We start from the raw sequence: 22,779 nt of genomic DNA, 5'->3' as shown, positions 1-22,779 counted from the left end.
TATTGTATCAAAAAGTGACAGCACTAGGTGACAACAGCTAACATCAATAGGTGAGCAATGACACCTTGATTTGAACTGAAGCACCCACTGTCTTGTTGGGTGTCATATTGCTGAGATGCCAACTATTGATCACAAACCAGAGGTGTAGTGGAGGATTAAAACAGTCCAACCTTTACATCTCCAACTAACATATCTTTGGAAAAGTTGATGACACATAAAAGGAAAGTTGGACTCTTGAGTGCTTTTCTGAATACACAGCAGAATTGATTCCCCCCCCCCCCTTTATAATGGTAATTATTTAACTTATAGTGACCACTGACATATTTTACCCACATTAACTCTACAGCTGTCACACTGACTTAAAGCTCCTCGTTACATTATTCATATCTAGTATGTGCAGGTCCAATAGCTGTTTGTGTGAAGCAATGTTCTGGAGGCAAACTATTAAAATCTTGGCAAAAAAAAAGCTTAAGGCAGAGAGAAATTATTTCAAGGTTATATATTTCAAAGGGAGGGGAAGGGGGGGAGGTACTAATGCCCGTGAGCTTGAAGATCCATAACCTCAATTATCCAGCAAGATATCAAAATGAGGATACCAGGTGACTTGCAGGCCAGTTATTAAAGGGGTCTGTGTTTGGGATTTAGAAAAATATGGATTTTGTTTCATAACAGTGAGACTAGTGTTGTTTTGAGGAGCATGATAGGGCTTGCCTGGTCGCACAAATCCAACCTGTGCGATTGATCTGGTGCAAATAACGTGAGAGATCTCCGGGCTGATCGATGAGGTGTCAATCCAGACAGCACAACAAAAAAAAGCTGTTTGCACATGCAGTCAGAGGAAAGTCCGGTCTCCTTGAAAGGGCGCATAGTGGGAGGGCAGCTGGAAGCACAGGGGGCTGATGGTCCTCTCTCTCATCAGCTTGTTCTGCACCGAGGAGGAATCCATGTGAAGGGGGAGGCGCCCGAGCGAGGCGAGTTGCACGACTGCTGGCCGAATTCAACAATTAACCTTGATGAACACAGATTGGTTTCACTTAACAGACGCAGGTGCGTGGAGTTTGCGATCCGGCGCAGCTGAGCGACCCCACGTTCATGGCTGTGTACGCTGACGCATTTGATGCCAAACACAGAAACTACACGGAGAGAGGATATTGCAGCAGTGTGTATGTGTGTGCTTTTCTCGACGGGACAGGATACACGTTGCAATGGGAGCCCGTCCGACACCCTTCCTCTTGCTGAATTGATTTTAATTTGGTGAATTTGACCGCCTTGTCATTGCCCAGCCCACCGGTCCCAGCAGCTGAAAGGCATCTTCGGAGACGAGCAAAAGGGGGGAGAAACTGTCCGCTCCACTACTCTCCATCTGCGCCCTGGACGGCTTGAAATGAGTAGCACATCCTGGCTGTGTTCCGTTTGAAGAAGGCAAGCGGGGCGGCAGTTTTTTTGGCTTTCAAGGACGCAAAAAAAGTGGCCACCGGCCGAGCTGAGAAGCATGGAGCGGGACGACACCGTGAGCGCGTCCAAAAAGACAATAATCTCGAAGATATTTAAAGTTCGTAAGAGGAGGGAGATGCTTTTCGTTCAGGTGTGCTTTATCTGCAGTGCCCTTTTCCTGGCGTGGGGCATGTCGGCGCTGTTGACCAAGACAGGTGAGTGGGGAGGAGACTGCTGAGATGCATCGGGGCACAGGGAGCTGGGGAAGGAGCTCAAGACTCAGAAATCTGCAGTGAAATCATGCACCCACACACACATCAGTATACTTTATAAAGCATCGATCCCATGAACAGCATTATTCTCAAGGGCATTGGATCAGAGCGTTACATTTGTTTGCATGTTCATATAGCAGACCGAAAGTGAGGAAGCGATGCCTCTGATTTTGGTTGTCCACCCGTATTATAAGATATATTAAAATGCAGCAAATGGCCCAGGATGCGTTTTTTGTACCCCTGACAGTCGAAAAAGTGAGCTGCACATGTTTGTCACGTTACAGTATCTTTCTTTTATCTCAGTGTTTGGTACATGCGTCTGTTTGTCCGTATATGCCGCAGTGTGCGCGCCGTGGCAGCGGCACGTTTTTAATTTGAGAGGCAGGCTCATAATCACGCACACCTCCTGCTCCACATGCACACAGCGATCATGTAACCGATCCCAGAACGAGCGCAATTTGGTTGTGGTTTGTTTGCTCTTTGCATTTTCTCTGCCCTATCTTTTTTTTGTTCTTGTTGGGGGCATTCTCTGTCTCACTTCACCGGAGCTCAGGATGGTGTTAATGCTGGCATCATCACGCCTGGCCCGGGGCCACACACACACACACACACACACACACACACACACACACACACACACACACACACACACACAGGCCCACCTTAATCACACTCGAGCATCATCACGCTTCCAGGTTTCGCATGGCCATCGAGGGATGGTGATTTTACGCAGAGGCCACTGACGGGGTGGAGGGTTGGTGAGGATAAACACTGGGACGTGTTTGCTTGCTGAGTGTAACAATATTCATAGCTTGATGCTCGAGGGGTGATCATGCGTGTGATTCCCCCATGCAGGCACACACACTCCAAACCACATGCCCTCCCATGCACACATGTCAAAACTCTTACCTCGGGCCCTAGCAAACGATGACACACACACACACACACACACACACACACACACACACACACACACACACACACACAGTTATGTAAGCTAACTAGCAACCTTGATATTTAGCTTGTGAAGAATTATATCTGATACAGCAATGGGATCAGAGGTTAACCCCCCCCCCAGAACAGTGCAGGGAACACTAAAACTGTGCTGTGTCATCTTGAATTTTTGAAAACAATTTTAGTGACTTACTGTCTTAAAACGGGCATTATGGGGAGGACAAGGCCCTCTCCCCTCAACGTGCTTTTAACTCCATGTCTCAGCAGACCTGGGCCTGTCCTGGGATCTGTCCATCTGCAACCACTTAGGCCCCGGGCCTGAAAGCAGCTGTAAATTCCCCACAACTCCTGCCTGGCCGTAGATCTCGAACTGATGTATCGGGAGTTTTTATTAATTACATTAAAAAACAACAAGAGGCTTAAAAGATTATTCTGGAATGATATCATACAGTCGAGTGCAAATCTCTTATCTCCAAAGGCAGGCACTGGGAGACAAAGTAAGCCCTCCTCTGTCACTAATGGCTTGCTTTTTTTCATTTAATCAAGTTTGCCTGACCCACGCCGTGATATTCATGCAGGGGTATTTGACAGAAGGCGTTTTCGTTGTGAATAGCATCCTGTGTCCAGTGGTGGTTGTGCTGGGAATTCAAGGTGACACAAAAAAGAGAAGAGAACCAGAAATACTCTCTGAATCCACGAGACCCAAACCTCGCCATAATGAGATCTGTGTAATTGAATAGCTGTGGCCTTCTCATCTTTCATCCATCACAACAGGAACACGCATTTGTCGTGTCACCGTAAAATCTGTGCCATGTGTTTGCCAACAATTTGATTGATAGTAGTATGGGGGTGGGGGGGAAGTGGAAGTGTTGATGTGCTGAACGGTCCAGATGGATGGGATTTGATGTACTACTCCCAGGTTACATCTCCATAAAGAGGGGTGGGGCGCAACATGTCGTGCATGCTGATGGTTGCTGTGTGCGGGTATGTGTGGCGGAGGCTGGCCTATAACAGGTGTTTATGAGGAGCAGGGCTCAGCTCTGACAGGTAGCTGCAGCGGGATGACGCTCATGGGTGGGGTGGGGTGGGGTGGTGGCAGCAGGAAGGTGGACACGTATAAGCGTCTTCACCACAAAGAGAGATTGATGGATGGTTGTCCTTGGTCCTGAGCTGATTGGACAGAGCTGGAGGACGACATTACTGCTGTGCTATTGCTGCTTGTTGTCTCACTCTGCTCCTCAATGTAGTCTCATAGTGCTCTCAGTCTTATTCCATTTGGGTTTATTCCTTTTATAAAGTAGATTTAGTCTCTGTAATGTAACTGCGGTTTTCATGATTTCAGGTTGGATATAGTGTAATACTGCTTATCTATAAAGTAACTTTAATGTGCGCACAGTATGTTAACCTTCATGGGCGGCTTTTCTGAAGATTATCTTTTTGATCTGAAACGATAATGAGGATATCTCCCTTTTTTTTGCATTTCACGAATCATTGACTGGTTTTAAAGAATATTTAGCCTCTCTGTGGTAATCTATTCCAGATTTGATAACTCTAAGCCTCAACATTTTGGTCTAGACCGTGTACCATGCAGTCTAGGGATTGCCTTTTTTTCATAGGAGTGTATCAGAGTTTTTTTTTTTTATGTTTTAACATTTTAAAATGATTTAAAACATCTGAAAATACTACACTTCATAGTCCTACAGCCCATACAAAACATTAAAGAGAGCAGAATGTCAGCCCGGGCCGCAGCATAGCAGTGCCACTGGTGTCCGCAGTAAAAAAAAAACATGAAGAATTAGCCTGGACAACAAATCAATGTGAGTCATGCCTCCAACACACTGCAGTCCATATTTTACCCCCAGCCTGCCTAGAAGTATTGACAGAACACGCCTTAATTGTTTCTCCATATCAGATGCCTGACAGAGAGCATGCACCGAATGACCCATGTTTCAATGACATTCATGTCTGTTGTCTTCCAGGAAACTATAAGAATCTGTGTCTTAAACAAATGATTTCACAGTTATGGTCAAGTGACTCTAACTTCAAGGAATTGCGTTAGATTGACTGTTGAGCAAACTTTCTCTGAAAAGAATGAAGTCCACTGTATCCAATCGGTCAATGTGAAACAGACCTTGTGCTTTACACATGACTTGTAACCCCCCCCTCACACTTCACACCTTAAATTAGGACGGGTTTTACATTGACCATTGCTAGAATACAGTGAAACAAAAGACTGGAGACATTATAGGAGAGAGCTGGTGAGTGGGGAGGAACAGGTTGGAGTGATGACTGGAGGGTTTGGTCTTTTGGATCTGAGAGCTGTGTGAAGCAGCTGCGGTACAGTCTGCTTGTCCAGCGCCTGCTGATTGTCCGGCTGTCCAACTGTACTGGATTGAAAGCCATTTAATAAAGACATTGTGTGTTTCAGCAAACATTTGGTCCCGCTAGTTGAGTTGAGACAGGGACGTACTTGAAGGTTGGAGAGTAGAAAAAGAGAGGGTGCCTAAAAAGATATTTGATTTATGTTTGTCAGGCGCTTGTTAACATGCCACCTGCTAGATGTGCAAACAGACTGCTCATTTTCCTGAATTTTTTTATTATTAACTGTGTAACATGTTGGGTTAACAGCTTGTTCAGTCAAACAACACAAGAAATCATTCTACCAAAAGTTATTATTAAATATTAATTCAAAGTGAATGTGTTGTTTCTAATTTACTTTGAATTAGGGTTGAAGCCCATTTATTGTTCAATTAAATCAGATTATGAACCTGCAATTAACTTAATCCATTAATAATCTCTGTAATTTTTAAGCAAAAAATGCTATACATCTTGAGTTTAAACTTGTAAAATATCAGTATATTTAAGTTTTCTTTGAGTTTCTTTGACATTGACATTTGGTTAGAAAACGCAATTTAATAACAGTACCTTAGAGACTTTTCTTAATAATTTGTCCTTGGAAGTTGTTGTTTTTCCATATTTGTTGGACCAAACCATTGATGAATGAATCGAGAAAGTAATGAGATTGTTCGCGTTAGTTTGCAGTCCCCAATTACTCATCAGCAAGCATACACCGATTCATTTCCTAACACTGAGATAATGTGATTCAACAGCTACAAAGTCTTTCACAACCTGCAAAGAAATTCCGAACAGGTAGCGTGAACAACTTGGATAGCAATCAAACACGGACCATCTGTCCTCAGGGTATTCCCTAGTGATGCTCATAATGCGTATACAGCGATACCGTTTAATCATGCTGCTACAAGTTACCACTTTGTCAATTCAACATCAAATTTGTGTGATATATTATGAAAATTGCATGTTTTTTAAAACGCCGCTCAAGTCGTGGGACTGATTTTACATAATACATTTGGGACAGCAGTAGTTTTTTATGTCCTCATTATGGAGGCTTAAGAGCAGTTTAATGAGAAATGAAACTCGTACGCTCCTCCTCCCACTCTCCCGCCCTGAAACATAATGGCACGGAAGCTGCATGTTGCTGTGTGATAGCTGACGCCGGATGAAAATGTCATGTCTAGAACTTTTAAGAGCAAAGCAACCTTATTTGGATTAAGTACCGTGATCATGGACATGTTGGGTCATGAAACATACTCTGTGCTCGAGCAGCCATGTTAGTTTTGATGAGTTTCAATTTGCAAAATGGAGTGTTGAGGTTTCCTTGAATAAAAAATGAATTGTTTCTGCAGATATTTAGCATTGACCTCCAACATGACGTGTGATATAAATGTGCATACTTGTCTACAAGCTTGTTTTATTCATGTTGAATGTGTGATAAGCAGAGCTTCTGTTTTCCATTGCAGGCCATGGGATGATCGTGGAGGGACATCCGAACCTCGAACACTGGGGAAGACGGCTAATGGCCTCAGTTCCAGACAACGAAACGGAGCAGAAGAACTGTTCAGCACCAGGTATGTTTTGGGATTAAAGATTCACTATCAACGTGTTTTTAACCTGCAAAAGATGACTGACTGTATTTCATAAGAGGTCCCACATAGTGATGTACCGAGCATCTTCGCTTCTTTCAGGTCATTGTTTTGGTTTTACGCCGAACAAAAATGCTGAATATCCCACTACACTCAACCTGCCCAACACCAAACAGCAGTCAAGCTCAGTTAGCGACTATCTACTGAACGTGTAAAGCATTTAGAAGCTACAGAGCCATATTTTCCCCCCAGGAACAAAACAAGCTAAACGTATGAGACATGCATTCCTCATGCCGACAGAAACACTCGGCAATCTTTTGCTAACATGTTTGCCATAACAACATTATGAGGTTTCAATGCGGTCAACAGCTTGTTAAATTGCCCCCCAGGCTGACAAATAAATCAATTAATATGGCTTCAAATGAGCAATTTTCCTCAATGAGATACAGTCTGTAGATAGTCAAGATCTTAGTTTCAAAAGCTGGGAACAATTCAACGTCAGAAACACACAGACTGCTATGGGCAGACTATTTCAAAGGATGTTCCAAGACAAACGCATTAATAACATTTGATAAAATCTCAAAGTAGCGCTTAATATTGAACGTTTTTAAAATGAGATCCTGCTTTGATTGGGTCTCTATTGCTCTGACTCAGTTGAGAATACTTGCGCTGAAAAGGCTATTAAAAGGGTTGGGTATTGATTATGCTGAAGCGTCTTTGGTACGCTTAAAGGAAGCAGCATTCTCTATAATTGGACCACTAGACTCTATGCTGACAGTTTCACTGACACAGCTCACATCCTAAACTGCGTTTCTTATGAAATTATTGATTGAAATGTAGCGGCAGCAATGCCAAGCCATGTCATCGGAAATTCTTAGTGTTTTACAAGCACATGGTTCATTTAACTCTATGATCCTGCATGACAGTGTAATAAAACGGCTTGGAGTACTTTTAGTAACATATGATACAGTATGTACTTCCTTCATATTAAACGGCTGAACAGGATTGACCTGCTCTTTCAAGCCTCTATATTTTAAGCCTTAAAGGGGCAATTTATATTGAAAGGAAACCTGTTGAACTAATTTGCAACATTATGTGCAACTGAATATTCTGATTTGTATTAATATATATTATGGCTCTCACTCAAAGGATGACACCAGGATGCAGACAATTTAGGAAGTAATTTAAAAACGTACCAGTTCTGTCACAGCAGGAAGCATCCATCATTGATTCTGTTACCTCCTATTTTATACATATAAACTGTTTAAAATGTTTACACTAATGACTCTACACTATTCAGTATTGTGGCCATTTGATGGGGGAGCTCTCTGTCACAGTGGGTCCTTATTGAAATGAGTGCCAAATGACAAGATTATGTGCTTGAAGTTTTTTTTCCTAATCCTTTGGGATTACCTTCTTTTTTCCATTCAAATGTCTTCGGCACTGGAGGCACCAGACTGAACTTCACATTCCACACATTTCTCAACGGCTCTAGTTTCCTTTCCTCTGATCCCTCCACTGCTCTGCCTCGTCACCGTGATCTGATCATATGACTCTTTGTTTCCTGGGTCTTGGTCTGGTGAATAATCACGTAATAGATAGATTTCAGGTTCCTAAACTGACTGCTTTGTTTCACCCAGTCACCAACAGCATGAGCCGCCCTGACTGACCTATCATACGTAGAGCAATGTTCATTATAGTATGTTCTGCCTCTACTGTGACATTTCTCCATGCTTTAAGGTTCAAAAAGTCTTTATTTCTCTCGTACTGCCTGTGCTGCAGCACCTCTTTTCACCCCCCCCCCCAAAAAAAAGCATAATAGGCCCCTCTCAAAAAACGATTGGACTTCTCAGTGATGTTGGATGTGTGTTTAGGACTTTTGTCGTAATGAGGGTCAGTATCTTGACACAAGACGAGTAAAATCTCTGCATCAGTTTGAAGAAAGTGCTTCAAGTGGTGTTTGTGGTCACATGGAATCACACAGTCAGCTCTTTGATGACATGATTCATGGTCAGTTATATCCAAAAAATTCAACAAACACAACTCTGGAAATCATCAACTATGAAAATCTTGCATTTGACACACTTGTCTCTGTAGTTCCAAAAACAGTCTGACTTATTGTTCATGTTGCAGTTGTCATCTGGAATGGATTTGCATGGTGTCTGTGGAAGATAAGTCTTTGCTTCCAACTCTCAGTGAGAATCATCTTTGTATCACAGATCTGTGGGTTTGTCCAAATTCCCCGGGAAGTTGTTTGTCCAGAACTGATGATTCAGCCAAAGATAAGCGATGGCTCAGCTGTGAGCCTCTCCAGGGGAACGCATTCACCGTGCATCCCAGCTCGATCGGATAAGAATTATTATAGGAGGCTTTCTGTTTTATGCTGAGTGTTTGCAACATCTTAAGCTCACTTTAATTAAGCCACTGTTTGTAGAAGGAGAGATCACATTAAGATAGCCCTGAGGCATGTACTACGAAGCCGGATTTTCGCTTAGCGAGGTAACTTCAGGGTTAACCCGGTCCTACGACGCTGGTTCACTTCTTACCGGGGTAGATCTCCAGGGTAACTTATGCTGAACGGCAAACCTGGTCCGGAGCAGGTTAGGTTCCTGTGTTCACTCAGTGAAAGCACTGCCTGCTGACCAATCAGAGCTCAGTGTGCAGAGTTTAAAGCTATCAAGTCATATTACAGGAGAAAGGAAATGCAGAAAAACTGCCATTGCAGGAAAGACGGCCGGCGTGAACGTTAACATTTATAAAATATCACCTCCCATCTTCCGAGCAATCTGACTAATATAACATTAGCGTTAAGAGAGCTTACTTAAATATCTGCCACAACATAAGTAACCGGATCAAAGTAACATTAAGTACAGACGTACGCACTGTGAGTGCAGACATCGATGTGTCCCATTATCATTCATATCGTATCATATGTTTCCTTATCTGAGTCAGCTTCTTGAGCCGTATCTGGCCGTGCAACACAAACAGTGTCTCTTTTATTGGCCTTTGACGAATTACCCCTAAAGTAACAGTTTTTGTGCTTCTGCTGAACCACAACGAATGCCTATAAAGTACAGAGAGCTAAAACACTGAGCAAGGGACTGATGCATCCTCTGGTTAATGTTATTTAACCGTCACATGGAGACCTCGAGTCACACCACGCCTTGAGATGCGTTTCCCCTGTAGCGGTCCCATAACAAATGGAACAAATGCACTCTTTACTTTTTTTAACCTACTTTTACATCTGCAATAACTCTCTGCGACAAAATGTTTTATTTCTGAATTCAAAAGTCAAGGCTGTGTGAGGAATGTGATCAGAGATGTGTGTTTGACTTAACTTAAGGACACAGAATATTAGATCATAAGTTCCCCTGTGGCTAATGCTCTGTGGGAGGAATAATTAGCTTTTAATAAAGATGCTCCAATACCATATTTAAAGCTCCGACTTGAGTGGCATAATTGGCCTGATAGAAGTAGACTGCGACAGGGCAAAATGTAGAAGTGAACAACAAAGCAAAGGTTTTAGTATGGCTTGGTTTGTACTATGAATTAATCGGATAGGATTTGATTGTAGAGGTTTTAGATATGGCACTAATCTGCTCAGAGTCAGGGGGGGTGCACATGTTGCATGTTAGGCTGGAACAGTGGCGTGGGCGAGGAGGAACTGTGGGTGACTGTGGCCCGACGCGGAGGCGGCGTCGTCGTCGTCACCCTGCGAAAGCTTGCACTGTTGCTTTGGTGTAAATGTCTGTTGGTGGGTAGAGTGTGACTTCTGCTGCTGGAGAAAACACAAAAGGATTTTAGGCAAATGTGTGGATGGTGTATTGTGAGTCTTGGTGAATGTGGTCAGGAAATTTGGCGGCATCTAGAGGGTAAATCTGCTGGTTGGTGGCGGCAAGTCCATGTAGGAATGCAGTTTGTCGACTCCAGGAAAACACCAGAAGGAGGCTTTTTAAAAGGGAATTACACAAACGCGGATTATGCTGCGGTGCATAATGGAAAACGACCTCGCTTTGCTTCTCGCTTGCATGCCAACAGTTGAACGATGCAGTTGAGGGGGGAGAGCAGGCACGAGCACCTGCAACAGAGCACTTTCCGCGCTGTGCAGTTCAAACACGCTTGACCTCTTTATGTATTCAGTCATTCACATTCTGTTCGGCATCAGATCGGCAGCCCGTGCGCTACGCATGCATTTTTCTGTTCTGCTTTTGACTAATGCTTTTCATTAAAACTGAGTCTAGAAAGGACATTTCCCCAGGTTTAAAGTCCTAGCTGAGTGGTAGCTCTTCTCCCTTTTGCTTTTACCCTGAGGAAGCTGTTTACCTATTTCTCCTGTACACAGCTGAATGCTTGTGTCTCACAGCGGCGTCCCCTTTAGGTTATTGAACCAGGAGTCTTCTGGTCCACCAGCTTGGCCTCTTTCAACAGCCTGACTGCTCCGTCTCGTACACACGGTCACGTATAGGCTGAGGGGAATTCATGCTCAAAGTAGAAGTGAAATGGGTATGCGAGTGTGTTCACGCAGGTGAAAATGCATGTGTTTAAGTGCTCACATGAGCAGTTGTTCATGTGATGTTTAAGCATGTGAAAGTATGGAGCTAACAAGAGGATAATCTTGTGTTAACTTGAGCCCCCTGCTCCTTTTTTATTTTTCTCTGAACCTATTCTTTCTGATGGTCGCAGAGATTTTCCAGCGACTCGTGATGTTGTCCTGTTTTACAAGAATGGCTGATGTCAGTCACAGTTGAGTCATGCTGCTCAGCGATGTGTGCCAGAGCAAGCTAATTATCTAATGGACTAATAATGACCCAGAGGAATCATTCTCCTCTGAAGAGTCTCTTGACTACTGTACTGGAGTGTCGACTGTATTCTGTTAATGACTGGTCTGGTGTGTGGGTCTGTGACAGAAGGTAGCACCAGGCACGGAGCCAGAACATCTTACATGCATCATAATATTATTACCCCGCTGTTTATTATGGGATTAAGTTGTGATTTTACTTGACATAGGACTGCAGCAACACTTTCTTTGTTAATCTTTTTAGTCCCGCCCACCTTTAGTAGTGTAGTAAGTGGTACAGAGTGTTGTGTACAGTCGTTGAGAGTGTAGGGTTGAGACTGTCCTCACAGTCCTCGTGTCTCTGGGACAACAGGGGGCACTCGGTACTGAGCTCCATTATATAACGGCAGAATATTATCTAGAATATTACCAGATTATGGTATAATAAATGCACAAATGTGAAGAATGACTGGCATGCTCTGGATTTAATAAATTAAGATTATCTAAGTAGATTTCCTATATTAAGAGAGACTTATGTGGACCGGGAAGAGAGAATATATGTTACACTCGACATTTTTGCAATTATTCAGTGTTTTTTAAATAACTACAGAATACATTTGACTTAATGTGTAGACGTGTCACAACAAATATAAGGAAATGTACGCGTGTTATGGTGCATGGAACAAAAGCAGGATTTCAATTGGGTTTTACGGACTGTGTGAAAAGGAATAATTGGAGGAATATTGTTTTTCTCATAAAAAAAAAAAAAAGCAAGGCTATTCCCAAAGTTATTTTCTTGCATCCTCCACAGACTTTCAACAACATTACATGAATATTTTAAAAACGGTAACCGTGTTGAGTTGGTCCCAGTCCCAGGAGATTATTCCCTTTTTTTCCGGTTTTAAAAAAAAATGCTGTGCTTTTCACATGGCAAATGTCTTTCAGAGGGAACGCTGGAATAAAATAAAAACATTTTGGGTAAGAAAAAAAAAAAAATGGTGTCCTCAAAATAAAGTCAGGTTACTCTTTTCGGACCTCTTTTATATTTGTAATGTTGTCAAATTTAAGGACGTACAGTAATGGCAGTGCTGCATCTTATAAAATCCTCCCCACTCTTCTCGTGGGGACAAAGTTGTAATCACTTCTGGGGCTGATAAGAGGAGGAAGGAGGGGTTGGGGACACAGATGAACAAAAGTGTTGCCAGTAAGTTCTTGCGTAAGCTGCACAGTCAGGTGTCCAAACAGAGACTCCAGGGTTTATTTATAGTATTTAGATCAGCTTCTGAAGAGGACTTTTTTTTTTTTTTCCACGCTCTCGTTCCCTTGTTGCCTCCAAAAATGACAGCAGCTCCGCACAAACACAAGAGCAGCAGGATAGATACTTGTTTGTTTCTTTCAGATGTGTACACATTTTGTTAAAGCAGAACACCCTCTACTCTATTCTAATAACAGCTTTCTTGGCGCCATCTTAAGCAAATTTACCTGAAGATCTTTTTTTGTACAAGCTGTACTTTATGATACAATTATGTATGCTGTAGTAAGTCTGTTGGGGGGGGGAAGAGGAGTACTGTTAAACTGCAACTATTTTGATTATTATAATTTTTCACTTGTAATTAAGCAAAAACCCCAAACCTTCTAATTCCAGCTTCTCACTTGTGAAGATTCTCTGCTGCTTTTATTTGCCATATATGATAGGAAACTGAATAAATATGGGTTGATTTAGCAAAACAAACAAGTTATGGCCCCTCTGGCTTTTGTCAAGGACTTTTTCAAGAATCTAGTTGGTCGATTTAATATTAGGGCCACTTACATTTAAACAATTGTAAGTTGCACTAAACTCTTTGAATTAATGACTTCAGAAGTTTGGTCAAATCTTCTTGATAAATGATTTCAATCTTTGAAAAGAATTCCTTTCTTGTCACGGAACATTTTCTGCAACAAGTTCTTCCAAAATCCATCATAACAATATGCCTTCTCCTCTTTATTCCCCTTTATTTTCTGTAAGAGTGAGCCATAATTCAACTCAGCTGCACATTATTCTATTGATGGGGCTCATTTGAGATGCATCACTTAAGCAATCTGTGTGTTGTGACGCTCCTGTGTGTTCGTCCTGTCCTTGTGTGGGAATCGCCTGCAGAAGCATGTTCACGTCCGGTTTGACCTCTACAGTGACGACACAAACCCTGTAGACGCTGTCTGCTGAATGTTTACAGGGGCTGGGAGGTGACCTCCGTCTGTCATCTCTCTGCTGGCGCCCTTTTAAACACCTTTTGTGACCACCTATTTTTACCTCGCTCTCAGCCAGACCTGCTTTTATACTGTGGCAAGGGGCTGAACATGTAACCAAAGAACATGGATGTCAATGGCATTTAATTATCGATTCATGGAAGACCTGCAGGTTTGGCTACAGAACGTGGAAGCAAGGTGAAAAGGCTTGGGCAAATTCGAACCGGATACTTTCCCCATGGTTTTATATTTTAAGCAGCCATATTAATGTATGGTTGTCTGTCCATGAGGTATCAGTAGGAGTTTCGCGTACTGTATTGGCATCAGTTGGTTTTCAGTCACCTCCGAGGGCACAGCTGACATATCCTGCAATTGATTGTGCCTTTGCTTGAGGGCCGTCGGCTTTTCAACACGTTTCATTCAGAACATAAACCTGTCAGAAATGAAATGAGCTAACGCCGCCATCGACCGTTAATGTTGCAGCAAAATTCCAATGTCAGGTGTTCTTCAGTTTCTCATCGTACTTCGCAAACGCATTACTCACTCTTTTTCTATGACTATTTTGTCCTCTAATCAGTAGCATTAAGTCATTTACTGTGTCATAAAGGCAGTCCAAGTGCTAAATTGAGATGCAAAAGCTCATAGAAATCCCCTAAGATTTACTTGTGTCCCACCACTACTGAGCAAAGGGCCTTGACTCAAAGGAACTAACGCTATTTCTGGCAGAGATGTGTTGGAGGACATATGAAGGTACAAAATGTACTATATTTCCATACATATGTGATGTAATTGACTGTAATCTGGGAGGCATGCAGTTGATTAGGTGGGATTGGACTAGATATGTGCAGTGTTTGGTTTGATTTGCTTGTGCAATGTTCCAAATGCAGCACTGATTCAGTCATGTGTGCACACCATTGTGTATCAGAGAAACAGGCAGTGGGGAGGTTGGGACAGATGCAGTGAGAAGTCTCAGGTGAGCAATGTTCCACTTCACAACTCCATATGCGACTAGGGCCCAAATCTTGCCTTTTATTCTCAGTTGTCACGGCATTGTTCTGCCAGCTCAGACTATAACATTTTGTTCTTGCATAATTTTTGTGTTACTGCTCTGCTTGAGTTGGTAAAGCGGAAAATCCCTCCTGTCTATTTTTTTTTTTAGCAAATGTGTCTGCATGGCTCTAGGGATGGCAAAGTTGGTTGAAATTCATCTATTCGTAGTGCACAAAGGATGAATTGACTGTCGCGGTAGTGTCAGCACTGTTGACAAGTATTCATTGCTATTTAAATCTGGCATATTCAGTTATCTCCCTCTCATGACTAGTTTGGTGATCCGCTTTAATTTGGTGCCATCATTGGGTAAAATACTTTGGCTTATGACCAAACCAATGAATGACAGCCACAATTTGACTCTTAATTGGCAAATGTTAGTATGCTAACGCACTTAACTAAGATAATAAACATGGTCAAAAACACAAGATATTTTGACTTCAGCACAGGTGTAGGTAGCTAAATGAATGATGGCTGAAATCCACTTTGGTTCATGAGTTTGGTTTCCTAGTAAGGCATACTGGCTCTCACTTTAATACAAGAAAGCCATTGTTAGTGTTGTTGGTAACACCTGTGCTTTTCCTACTTTGGCACGTCCAAATTTCCGCATTGAGAAAGGGCCTATTGTCGTTGTGTGCACCTTATTTGCATTCTCTTATCAAGGTGATATACAGAAAGTAAAAAAGCACAGTCCTATATACTGTACAGATGGCCAGGCAGCAAAGGATGCTACAAACCCAGACACTTCAAAATAAAAGTACACAAATAAATAAAAAAAATATGTGTGAGTTGAACTCTGGGTGAATATAAAAAATATATTAAAACTGTGAAAATATCCACTAAACTACAAAACTCTGACGACTGTATCTGTAAAACACTGCTAAAATATTCATTGATTGTGAAATGCTGACATTAGCATTTAGCGCAAAGCACCACTACGTCTAAGTGTAGGCTAAATGAGCCGCTCGCATGACTGTAGACGTCCTCTTCATACATCCATGCTGTAGACTCTTTGTCTAGTTTTTTTTCTTCAGTTGGATAGTTTATTCTCTCTGTAGTATAAGGCTAACTGTAGCTTAGAGCTAGCTTGTGTAAGTGTTATGCTAGTTTTGTGGCAGGCCTTTTACAAGCAGGGGTTAAATTGGGCCGGGGCTGTTTGGCATCTCTCGTTCTTAGTATAGACTTTATTTAGGGTCGATATGTGTTGACTTTACTTTAAAATAGCAGATCTCTGTGACAGAATATATATAGTGTGTGTGTGTGTGTGTGTGTCGTCTTGTAACACGGAGCCCGTTTCCTACACCATCAGGGCCGGTTCTAACCAATTTGCTGCCCTAGGCGAGATTTTAGCTGGTGGAATACACAATAGAATACATGAAAAATCTCCACAAAAGACCAATACAGAAACGTATTGACATATAAATCAAAAAGGCTTCAAATGTATTCAGTATTGTATGAACATGTTTGAATTGGGGTGTTGACGTCCCATCCTCCAGGGGGGTACGGGGGTATGCTCCCCCGGGAAGAAATGTTCGAACATTTAAAGTAAAATGCTTCAATCTGGTGCACACATTACTAGATCTAGGGGGTACAACTCCAAACACCCATATGAAAAAGATCGGTTTACATTTTAATAACCAATAACAGCCAATAACAAATCAATGTAACTTATTTTATTTATGTTGTTCATTCATATCTTATTTTACCTAGTTAACATTATTTATGCATATTTTTGTATCAAGTTTTAAACGATATTTTTGGTTTACTATCCTATAGTATACATTGAAATGATTTCAAACCTGTTCATCCCAATAATTATAAAGGAGTGCCTTGGAAATATTTGTTTACATAACTTGCATTTATCTCTCTCGCTCGCTCCCACGCCCACTTTAGCTGTGAGCTGCGGACGCCTGATAAGCCAACACCCCTGCACTTTCATCGCTTACAGCGCCCACCGTACAGGGCAAATGAAAAGTGTAACCGGGGTGAAAAGGGTATTACATTTACTTAATTATGAATGTTGTTACATCAAGGCCGAGAACTAGGATGAGTGCAAACAGTAAAAAATGTTTTTTTCCCTCCCAGAGCTGCCAGCGCAGCACCCCCCAGATTTGGCGCCCTATGCCAAAAACCGGCCCTGTACACCATGCTAAATGTATGTCTGCATAAAGCTGAGTTATGATCGGTCATAATAACACAGAATTTGGTGGTGATTAAATAGTTTACAGTGAGATATACTCCCATACTTTTGGCCATACTCACGCAGCCCTACAAATGAATTGAGATTTCCACACAAATGTTCTTTAGCAAGTGTGCAGAGCAGTGTTGATTTAAAAAAGCTATTTGAAGGTTTGTATATTTGTAAACCTTTTTCTTCTTGTATATATATTAATAATTTAAGATGTAAATGAATTCCAGTTTATTTGAAGTACTTTCTATTTTTATTGTGACATTTGGTGGCATCAATGTGTGCATTTGATACAGATAATGGAGCAGTTGCTTGAGGGCCACAGTGTATATCCCTTAAGGTAAAATAATGAGATCCTCGACCTCCGCCCCCCTCTCGCACCTCCACACAGAGCCCCCCCCAAATATCAAATCCCAACTTAACCCCTGGTTACAAGGACAGACAAGATATGAGCCCACAGCTCCTGCCCAACACAAACAGGGCGGATTTGGCCGCAGATGTCGAAAGACGGCTAGCTTCTGTCTCCAGCCAGGTGCACCGTGATGTGAGCCGTATGCTGGTACCACAATCACACTGTGTTCCAGCTGCACCTCTGGATGATCAGTCCCCAGCATGGGATGGTTTTCCGCCTGCTTGATTTTAATTCTGTATGACTTCAGGCTCTTAATATAGCCAAAGCTTTTACATCAGCTTTTGAAGATGAGATAGGATGGTTGTTGTGTTTTTTTCCCCCTTCCTTTTATTCCTTGAACAGGGTCTAAAGTCATTTGTTGTCGAGTCGTGGGACTGGAGATGATTTACAAAAAGTATGCAGATCCATCTCAGGCTTTTGAAAATTCAAAGCCTCTGATGTTGTCTCAGGTTCCAGTTTTCGCTTTTGGATGATGATCACAGGCTGCTGTTCAATTTGCATTTGACCCCTTCGTGCTGTGGTGCCCTGTTTTGAGGTAAGAATCCAGTGGGAAGAAACGGAACAAGGAGAGCAGTGAGGAGGCTCCCATAGGTACCACGACCAAGAGTTTTTTTTTGGTTAGCTTGTTTACCCAAAAGGGCACCCCAGGCCTGCTCCTCTGAGACTGACACCCACCTTGAAGCTTATTCGATCCCCTCTGGGTGGTTTGGGGACATGTACCTCGCTGTCATACCGCTGATGTGTTGTGACCGTGACATTTCCTTTCTGCTCCTCAGCGGTACACGAGTTCCCCAGTGACCTTTTCACCACTGATGAACGCAGAAAGGGGGCCGTTGCACTTCACATCTTGGCGGTAAGAAAAGTTGTATGTTTTATTTTCTTGATATAAAGCTGCTGCTTCTCACGGAGCTCAGGTGGATTCAAGGTATCAGTTTCTTAGCAAGATTGTAAAGATCATTTTTAATGTTCAAATGATGCACACATGAGAAAGATTTAAGAAAAGTGGGTATTTGTTTTAATACTTCTTGGAGCGTTGGGGTTAATTCTTGTCCTTGGTATAATGCATATGTGCTCTTGGAATAGCTCAGTAAGTGCATTTAGAATTTGTATTCACATATTCCCTTAATGTGTCTTGAATTGATCTAGCCAAGGCACAAATACATTTAATAGGGCTTGGCATAAAGTAAGCAAAAAAGGCCCACATAAAGGGTAAAATATGAAGCACTAGATTAAAATCAGTTGATTAAATACGTCTTTATGTTTTGAATGTACATCAGAACAACTAAACTACAAGACTTCATTCATTTCATTTTACAGTTTCGAGGGTCATAAAGTGCTGATGTCTCTCAAAGGAGAGCTTTAACTCATGAGTGTCTGTGTGTGGAAACCATCATAAATATGCTATGTTATAGTATTTTTAGTCAGAGCTTGAATTTAAGAATGATTCATTAAAACAATGCACAGACTCGTATTGAAAACAGGCCCAGAACGGGGGGGGGGGGGGGGGTGAAAAGGACAGGCAAATGTCCAATATTTATATTGCATGAGCTGCTTCCCCACGTCGAAAAAAAGAAGCTATTACTGTCTACATTCAGCCATGCTAAGCTCCACTGACTTGACATGGAGACACACAGGCGCATCTGGAGTTCAACGGGTTCTTCAGTGTTGTTCAGCAGGAGGTGCTGTTCTTCATGCTGGATTTAACTAAGAAAGGTTCTTAGTCAAATACAACTCGGGGCTGTAGCCAGTATTTTAAAACATGCTGATGTCCTGAGGCTCTCCTAACACAACAAATCCTGCTCAGACAACTTTGACCAGAAACTAAACAAATGTACATTTCCAAGCATAAAATTAGGTTTCAAAGCCTTTTTCAAACTCTGGCAGAAATGCTGAAACTTACAAACATGTATTGTGAATTTTCAAGTCTGTCAAGTCAAAAAAGTATTCACTTTTGCCCCAATGGCTCTGCTGCAACTCAGCGAGGGAACACAGGCAATGTTATACTAAAAACAGTGTAGGGGTGTTGAATATAGCTGAAAACTCATTAGAAATGTAGATGTGCGTGTGTATACAGTATATAGATGTTTTAAATATATTTTTGCACTCCAAAAAACCACAAATATATATTAAGGACATGCCTCAGTGGTGGCACCAACAATACACTTTATCTTAATAGTTTTTTATTGCATTGAGAATTTTACAAACATTAGTGAGAGGAGGTTGTGAGGTGAGACCTGAAGTACTAATCCTTCCCTTATGTGTAATTATTTCTAAACCTCAATAATCACCAACATTATCATCAGTATTGTTTTTCTGTTGTGCCCAATTGTGGTTTTAATTTAAGATTGAAGATCTTCTTAGTGACAGGCGAGGGGGGAAAAGTATTCACAAAATACTGGATGATGGGAGGTAATATACTCTGTTAAAAGTAAAAGTCCTGCATTATAATTGTTTTTTAAATACATTTAAAAGATTAAGGATAACAAAACGACATGTGTAAAAGTACTTATTGTGCAGAATGGTCTATTTCAGAATAATTGTGCCTATATGCTAATAATTACTGATGCATTAATATGTACATTGCTTCAGTGTTGCAGCTTGTAAAGGTATGTCATATACTGAGTAGATTAATTTATAAGGGTGCTTCATCAATTATCAGTTGATTTATATTTTGTTCAGAATATTCCAAATCTACAAAGTACCTAGTAGTACCTATTAAATAAATGTAGTGGAGTAAAAGGTGCCATATTTCCCTTTTTGTAGTGTTTCGAGGTTATAAAGTAGCATGAAAAGGAACTACTCAAGTAAGGTACAAGTACCTCTAAAATGTACTTAACTTTAGTGCTTTAGTGAAATGTTTATAAAAACGTTCATAACCAGGAAATGAAGATTTGTCCAGACTGATTTTGAAGTGTCCCCATCTCTATGTTCCACACTGAAATATGAATTCTTACTGCTGAGAGGAGTGAGATGAAGTCTGTGTGGGGGGGGTGTGATCATCCTGCAGTCCTGCACTGCCCCCTGTGGATAGCATAGAGCAGAGCACTGCTGCTGGCTGCCCATAGTGATGTCACAGCTGATCTATCATTTATAGATCTTGCCTCAACTACTGAAATAGGCTGCCTCCCACCCGCATCTATCCTGACATAAATTGTAAGAGAAAACAGTCCATCTCTGAATTGACATTTGATTTTAATGCAGGCTTATTTTAATTGGGTGCTGCATTTTGAGATTCCCCTTCATCTGTCCTTTAGCTGGAGAACATGGTGCTCTGCCAAGGCTCTATTTACTCAGCTGATTTGGGATACACACACACACACACACACACACACACACACACACACACACACACACACACACACACACACACACACACACACACACACACACACACCTCTAATCTAACTCAGCTGATTCTGTCTCTAGGCTCTCTACATGTTTCTCGCCCTCGCCATAGTATGCGACGAATACTTTGTGACAGCGCTGGAGAAAATCTGTGAGGTACTTGGGAGTTTTAAGTCTTTCATCTTTTCAGTCGCACATCGCCGGTTCGTCTGTGAAATACTTTGCTTTATTTCTGCAGAAACTAGATCTGAGTGAAGATGTTGCAGGAGCCACCTTCATGGCAGCTGGCAGCTCTGCACCAGAGCTTTTTGCATCCGTCATTGGTATAGACACACACACACACACACACACACACACACACACACACACACACACACACACACACACACTCCAACATTCCCAGATGGTTGGATTCACAGCTGATTCTGATTGGCTGCTGCTTCCTGTGTGCAGGTGTCTTCATCACCCATGGCGATGTGGGGGTGGGGACCATCGTTGGCTCGGCAGTCTTCAACATCCTTTGCATCATTGGTGTCTGCGGCATCTTTGCTGGACAGGTGTGTGTTTGTGTGTGTTTTAGAGGGGCTGACTTCCTGCTCCGGCTGCATCCTGCTGTTTATTTTTAGACCGCAGTACGGCACATGTGTGGCAGAAGTTGTTGTTTTTTGCTTAGGGGGAACAAAGCCATCTGTTTCGGTTAGCTTTCTCAGAACTGGTTTACGTAGAAATGTAGAACAAACTCTCGGGCCATTCACGGATCATAACTCTGTTTCTTGAAGTAAACTTTTACATATTGTGTGTGTTTGATAGTATCATATAACAACGTGCTTCACAGAACTCTAATACCCACAGATAAATAAAATATCTAAAATGTGACACTGCACTTTTCCCATGTGTTATCAGGTGGTGATCCTGACCTGGTGGGCAGTTTTCAGGGATTCCACCTACTACATCCTGTCTGTTTTGGCTTTAATTGCAGTAAGTTGGACCACATGGATTTATTAATTAAAGGTGGGGTAGGTAAGTTTGAGAAACCGGCTTGAGATACACTTTTTGTTATATTCCATGGAATGCTCTTAACATCCCGATAGGTCCACTTTAAGATATTCATTGCTATCACGCTATATTTGAATAATATAGTGCAGGACCATACCTATATAAGGCATATTTATACTTTTTATTTTTCAAAATACCAAACAGATCATGCATTTTAGCCATTCCTCATTTCGCTCAATGTAGAACTGTCTTTGCATGCGCTGATTATGTGAGAACAGCACCATCTACAGGCCTGGCATATGTACTACAGCGTCTCCAGCGCTTTCGAACGGCAATGTCCGTGGCTGTCTCCTCCTGATTGGTGGAGTTGGCCCAATAGCCGTAGCGCCACTTCTGTGACGTCATAGAAGTGTTCAAATCTGGATCAGTCTATCAGATCCGTTGCAGCCCCTTTTTAAGAGATTTGGGTATGGAGGAAAATAGAGAGGGTTGTGTTTTCTGACACTTGGTGAGTTCCCTGGAACACCGGGGACACATATTCATGTATACAAGACGTACAAAAGTGCATTTTTTATGATAGGTCACCTTTAAGTGCTTTGATAAAAAATCTGTGGAAGCCGTAGCGCTGTAAAAAGCACAACCAATCATCTGAGCTGGCCCGGCTAAAATAACTGGATGGCCTACCTGCCTGTCAGCCTTCCATCTGTGCACAAACTTATCTCGTGCCCTCATTGGTCATGTGCGCATTCGTGTGTGTTGGAGGAGGGGCTCTGTAAGGAAGTGGCAGATTTTTTTCCGGCTGTGTATTTTCAAATTCTAGCGCACTCGAGCTGGTTTCTCCAAAATTACCTACCCCACCTTTAACATCAGCCATGAATGTAGTTTTTTTTTTTTTTAATCTAAGAGAAATGTTTACTTTTTACTTTTCAGTTCATCTATGACGAGAAGATAGTTTGGTAAGTTTCTCATTCTGTAAATATGTCCACAGTTTGAGCAAGACCATGAATTTGTCTCTTCTAATGATTTGAGCTTACATTTTAAGCAATAAAACTCACCCTTTCTTCACATTCAATGATTTTGCTTGTCTGGTATGACCTTTAGATCATGATGGCTACTGTTAGCAAACTTGTAATTTATATTACTGTAACTGACATCACTATTTTCAGGCTTTACGTTACACTGTGATT

General features: G+C 41.8%; 1 protein-coding gene across 3 annotated transcripts in view; it reads left to right on the top strand.

Annotated features, from left to right (window-relative positions):
- Positions 1 to 769: 769 nt before the first annotated feature.
- Positions 770 to 22,779, top strand: part of slc24a4b (solute carrier family 24 member 4b) — a 35,046-nt gene continuing 13,036 nt past the window's right edge. The window contains exons 1-8 of one of the 3 annotated variants that reach the window (XM_079643507.1): positions 770 to 1,649; positions 6,479 to 6,586; positions 18,028 to 18,104; positions 20,678 to 20,752; positions 20,835 to 20,919; positions 21,050 to 21,153; positions 21,500 to 21,574; positions 22,523 to 22,548. In XM_079643507.1, the coding sequence (XP_079499633.1) occupies positions 1,493 to 1,649; positions 6,479 to 6,586; positions 18,028 to 18,104; positions 20,678 to 20,752; positions 20,835 to 20,919; positions 21,050 to 21,153; positions 21,500 to 21,574; positions 22,523 to 22,548 (707 nt within the window). In that variant the 5' untranslated portion in view covers positions 770 to 1,492. The remainder of the gene's footprint in view (positions 1,650 to 6,478; positions 6,587 to 18,027; positions 18,105 to 20,677; positions 20,753 to 20,834; positions 20,920 to 21,049; positions 21,154 to 21,499; positions 21,575 to 22,522; positions 22,549 to 22,779) is intronic. The other 2 variants (XM_079643506.1, XM_079643508.1) reach the window with 2 other exon arrangements.

The sequence above is a fragment of the Notothenia rossii genome (assembly GCF_949606895.1).
Source record: "Notothenia rossii genome assembly, chromosome: 8".
NCBI classification, from domain to species: domain Eukaryota; kingdom Metazoa; phylum Chordata; class Actinopteri; order Perciformes; family Nototheniidae; genus Notothenia; species Notothenia rossii.
This window is presented reverse-complemented; position numbering and strand designations above follow the sequence as displayed.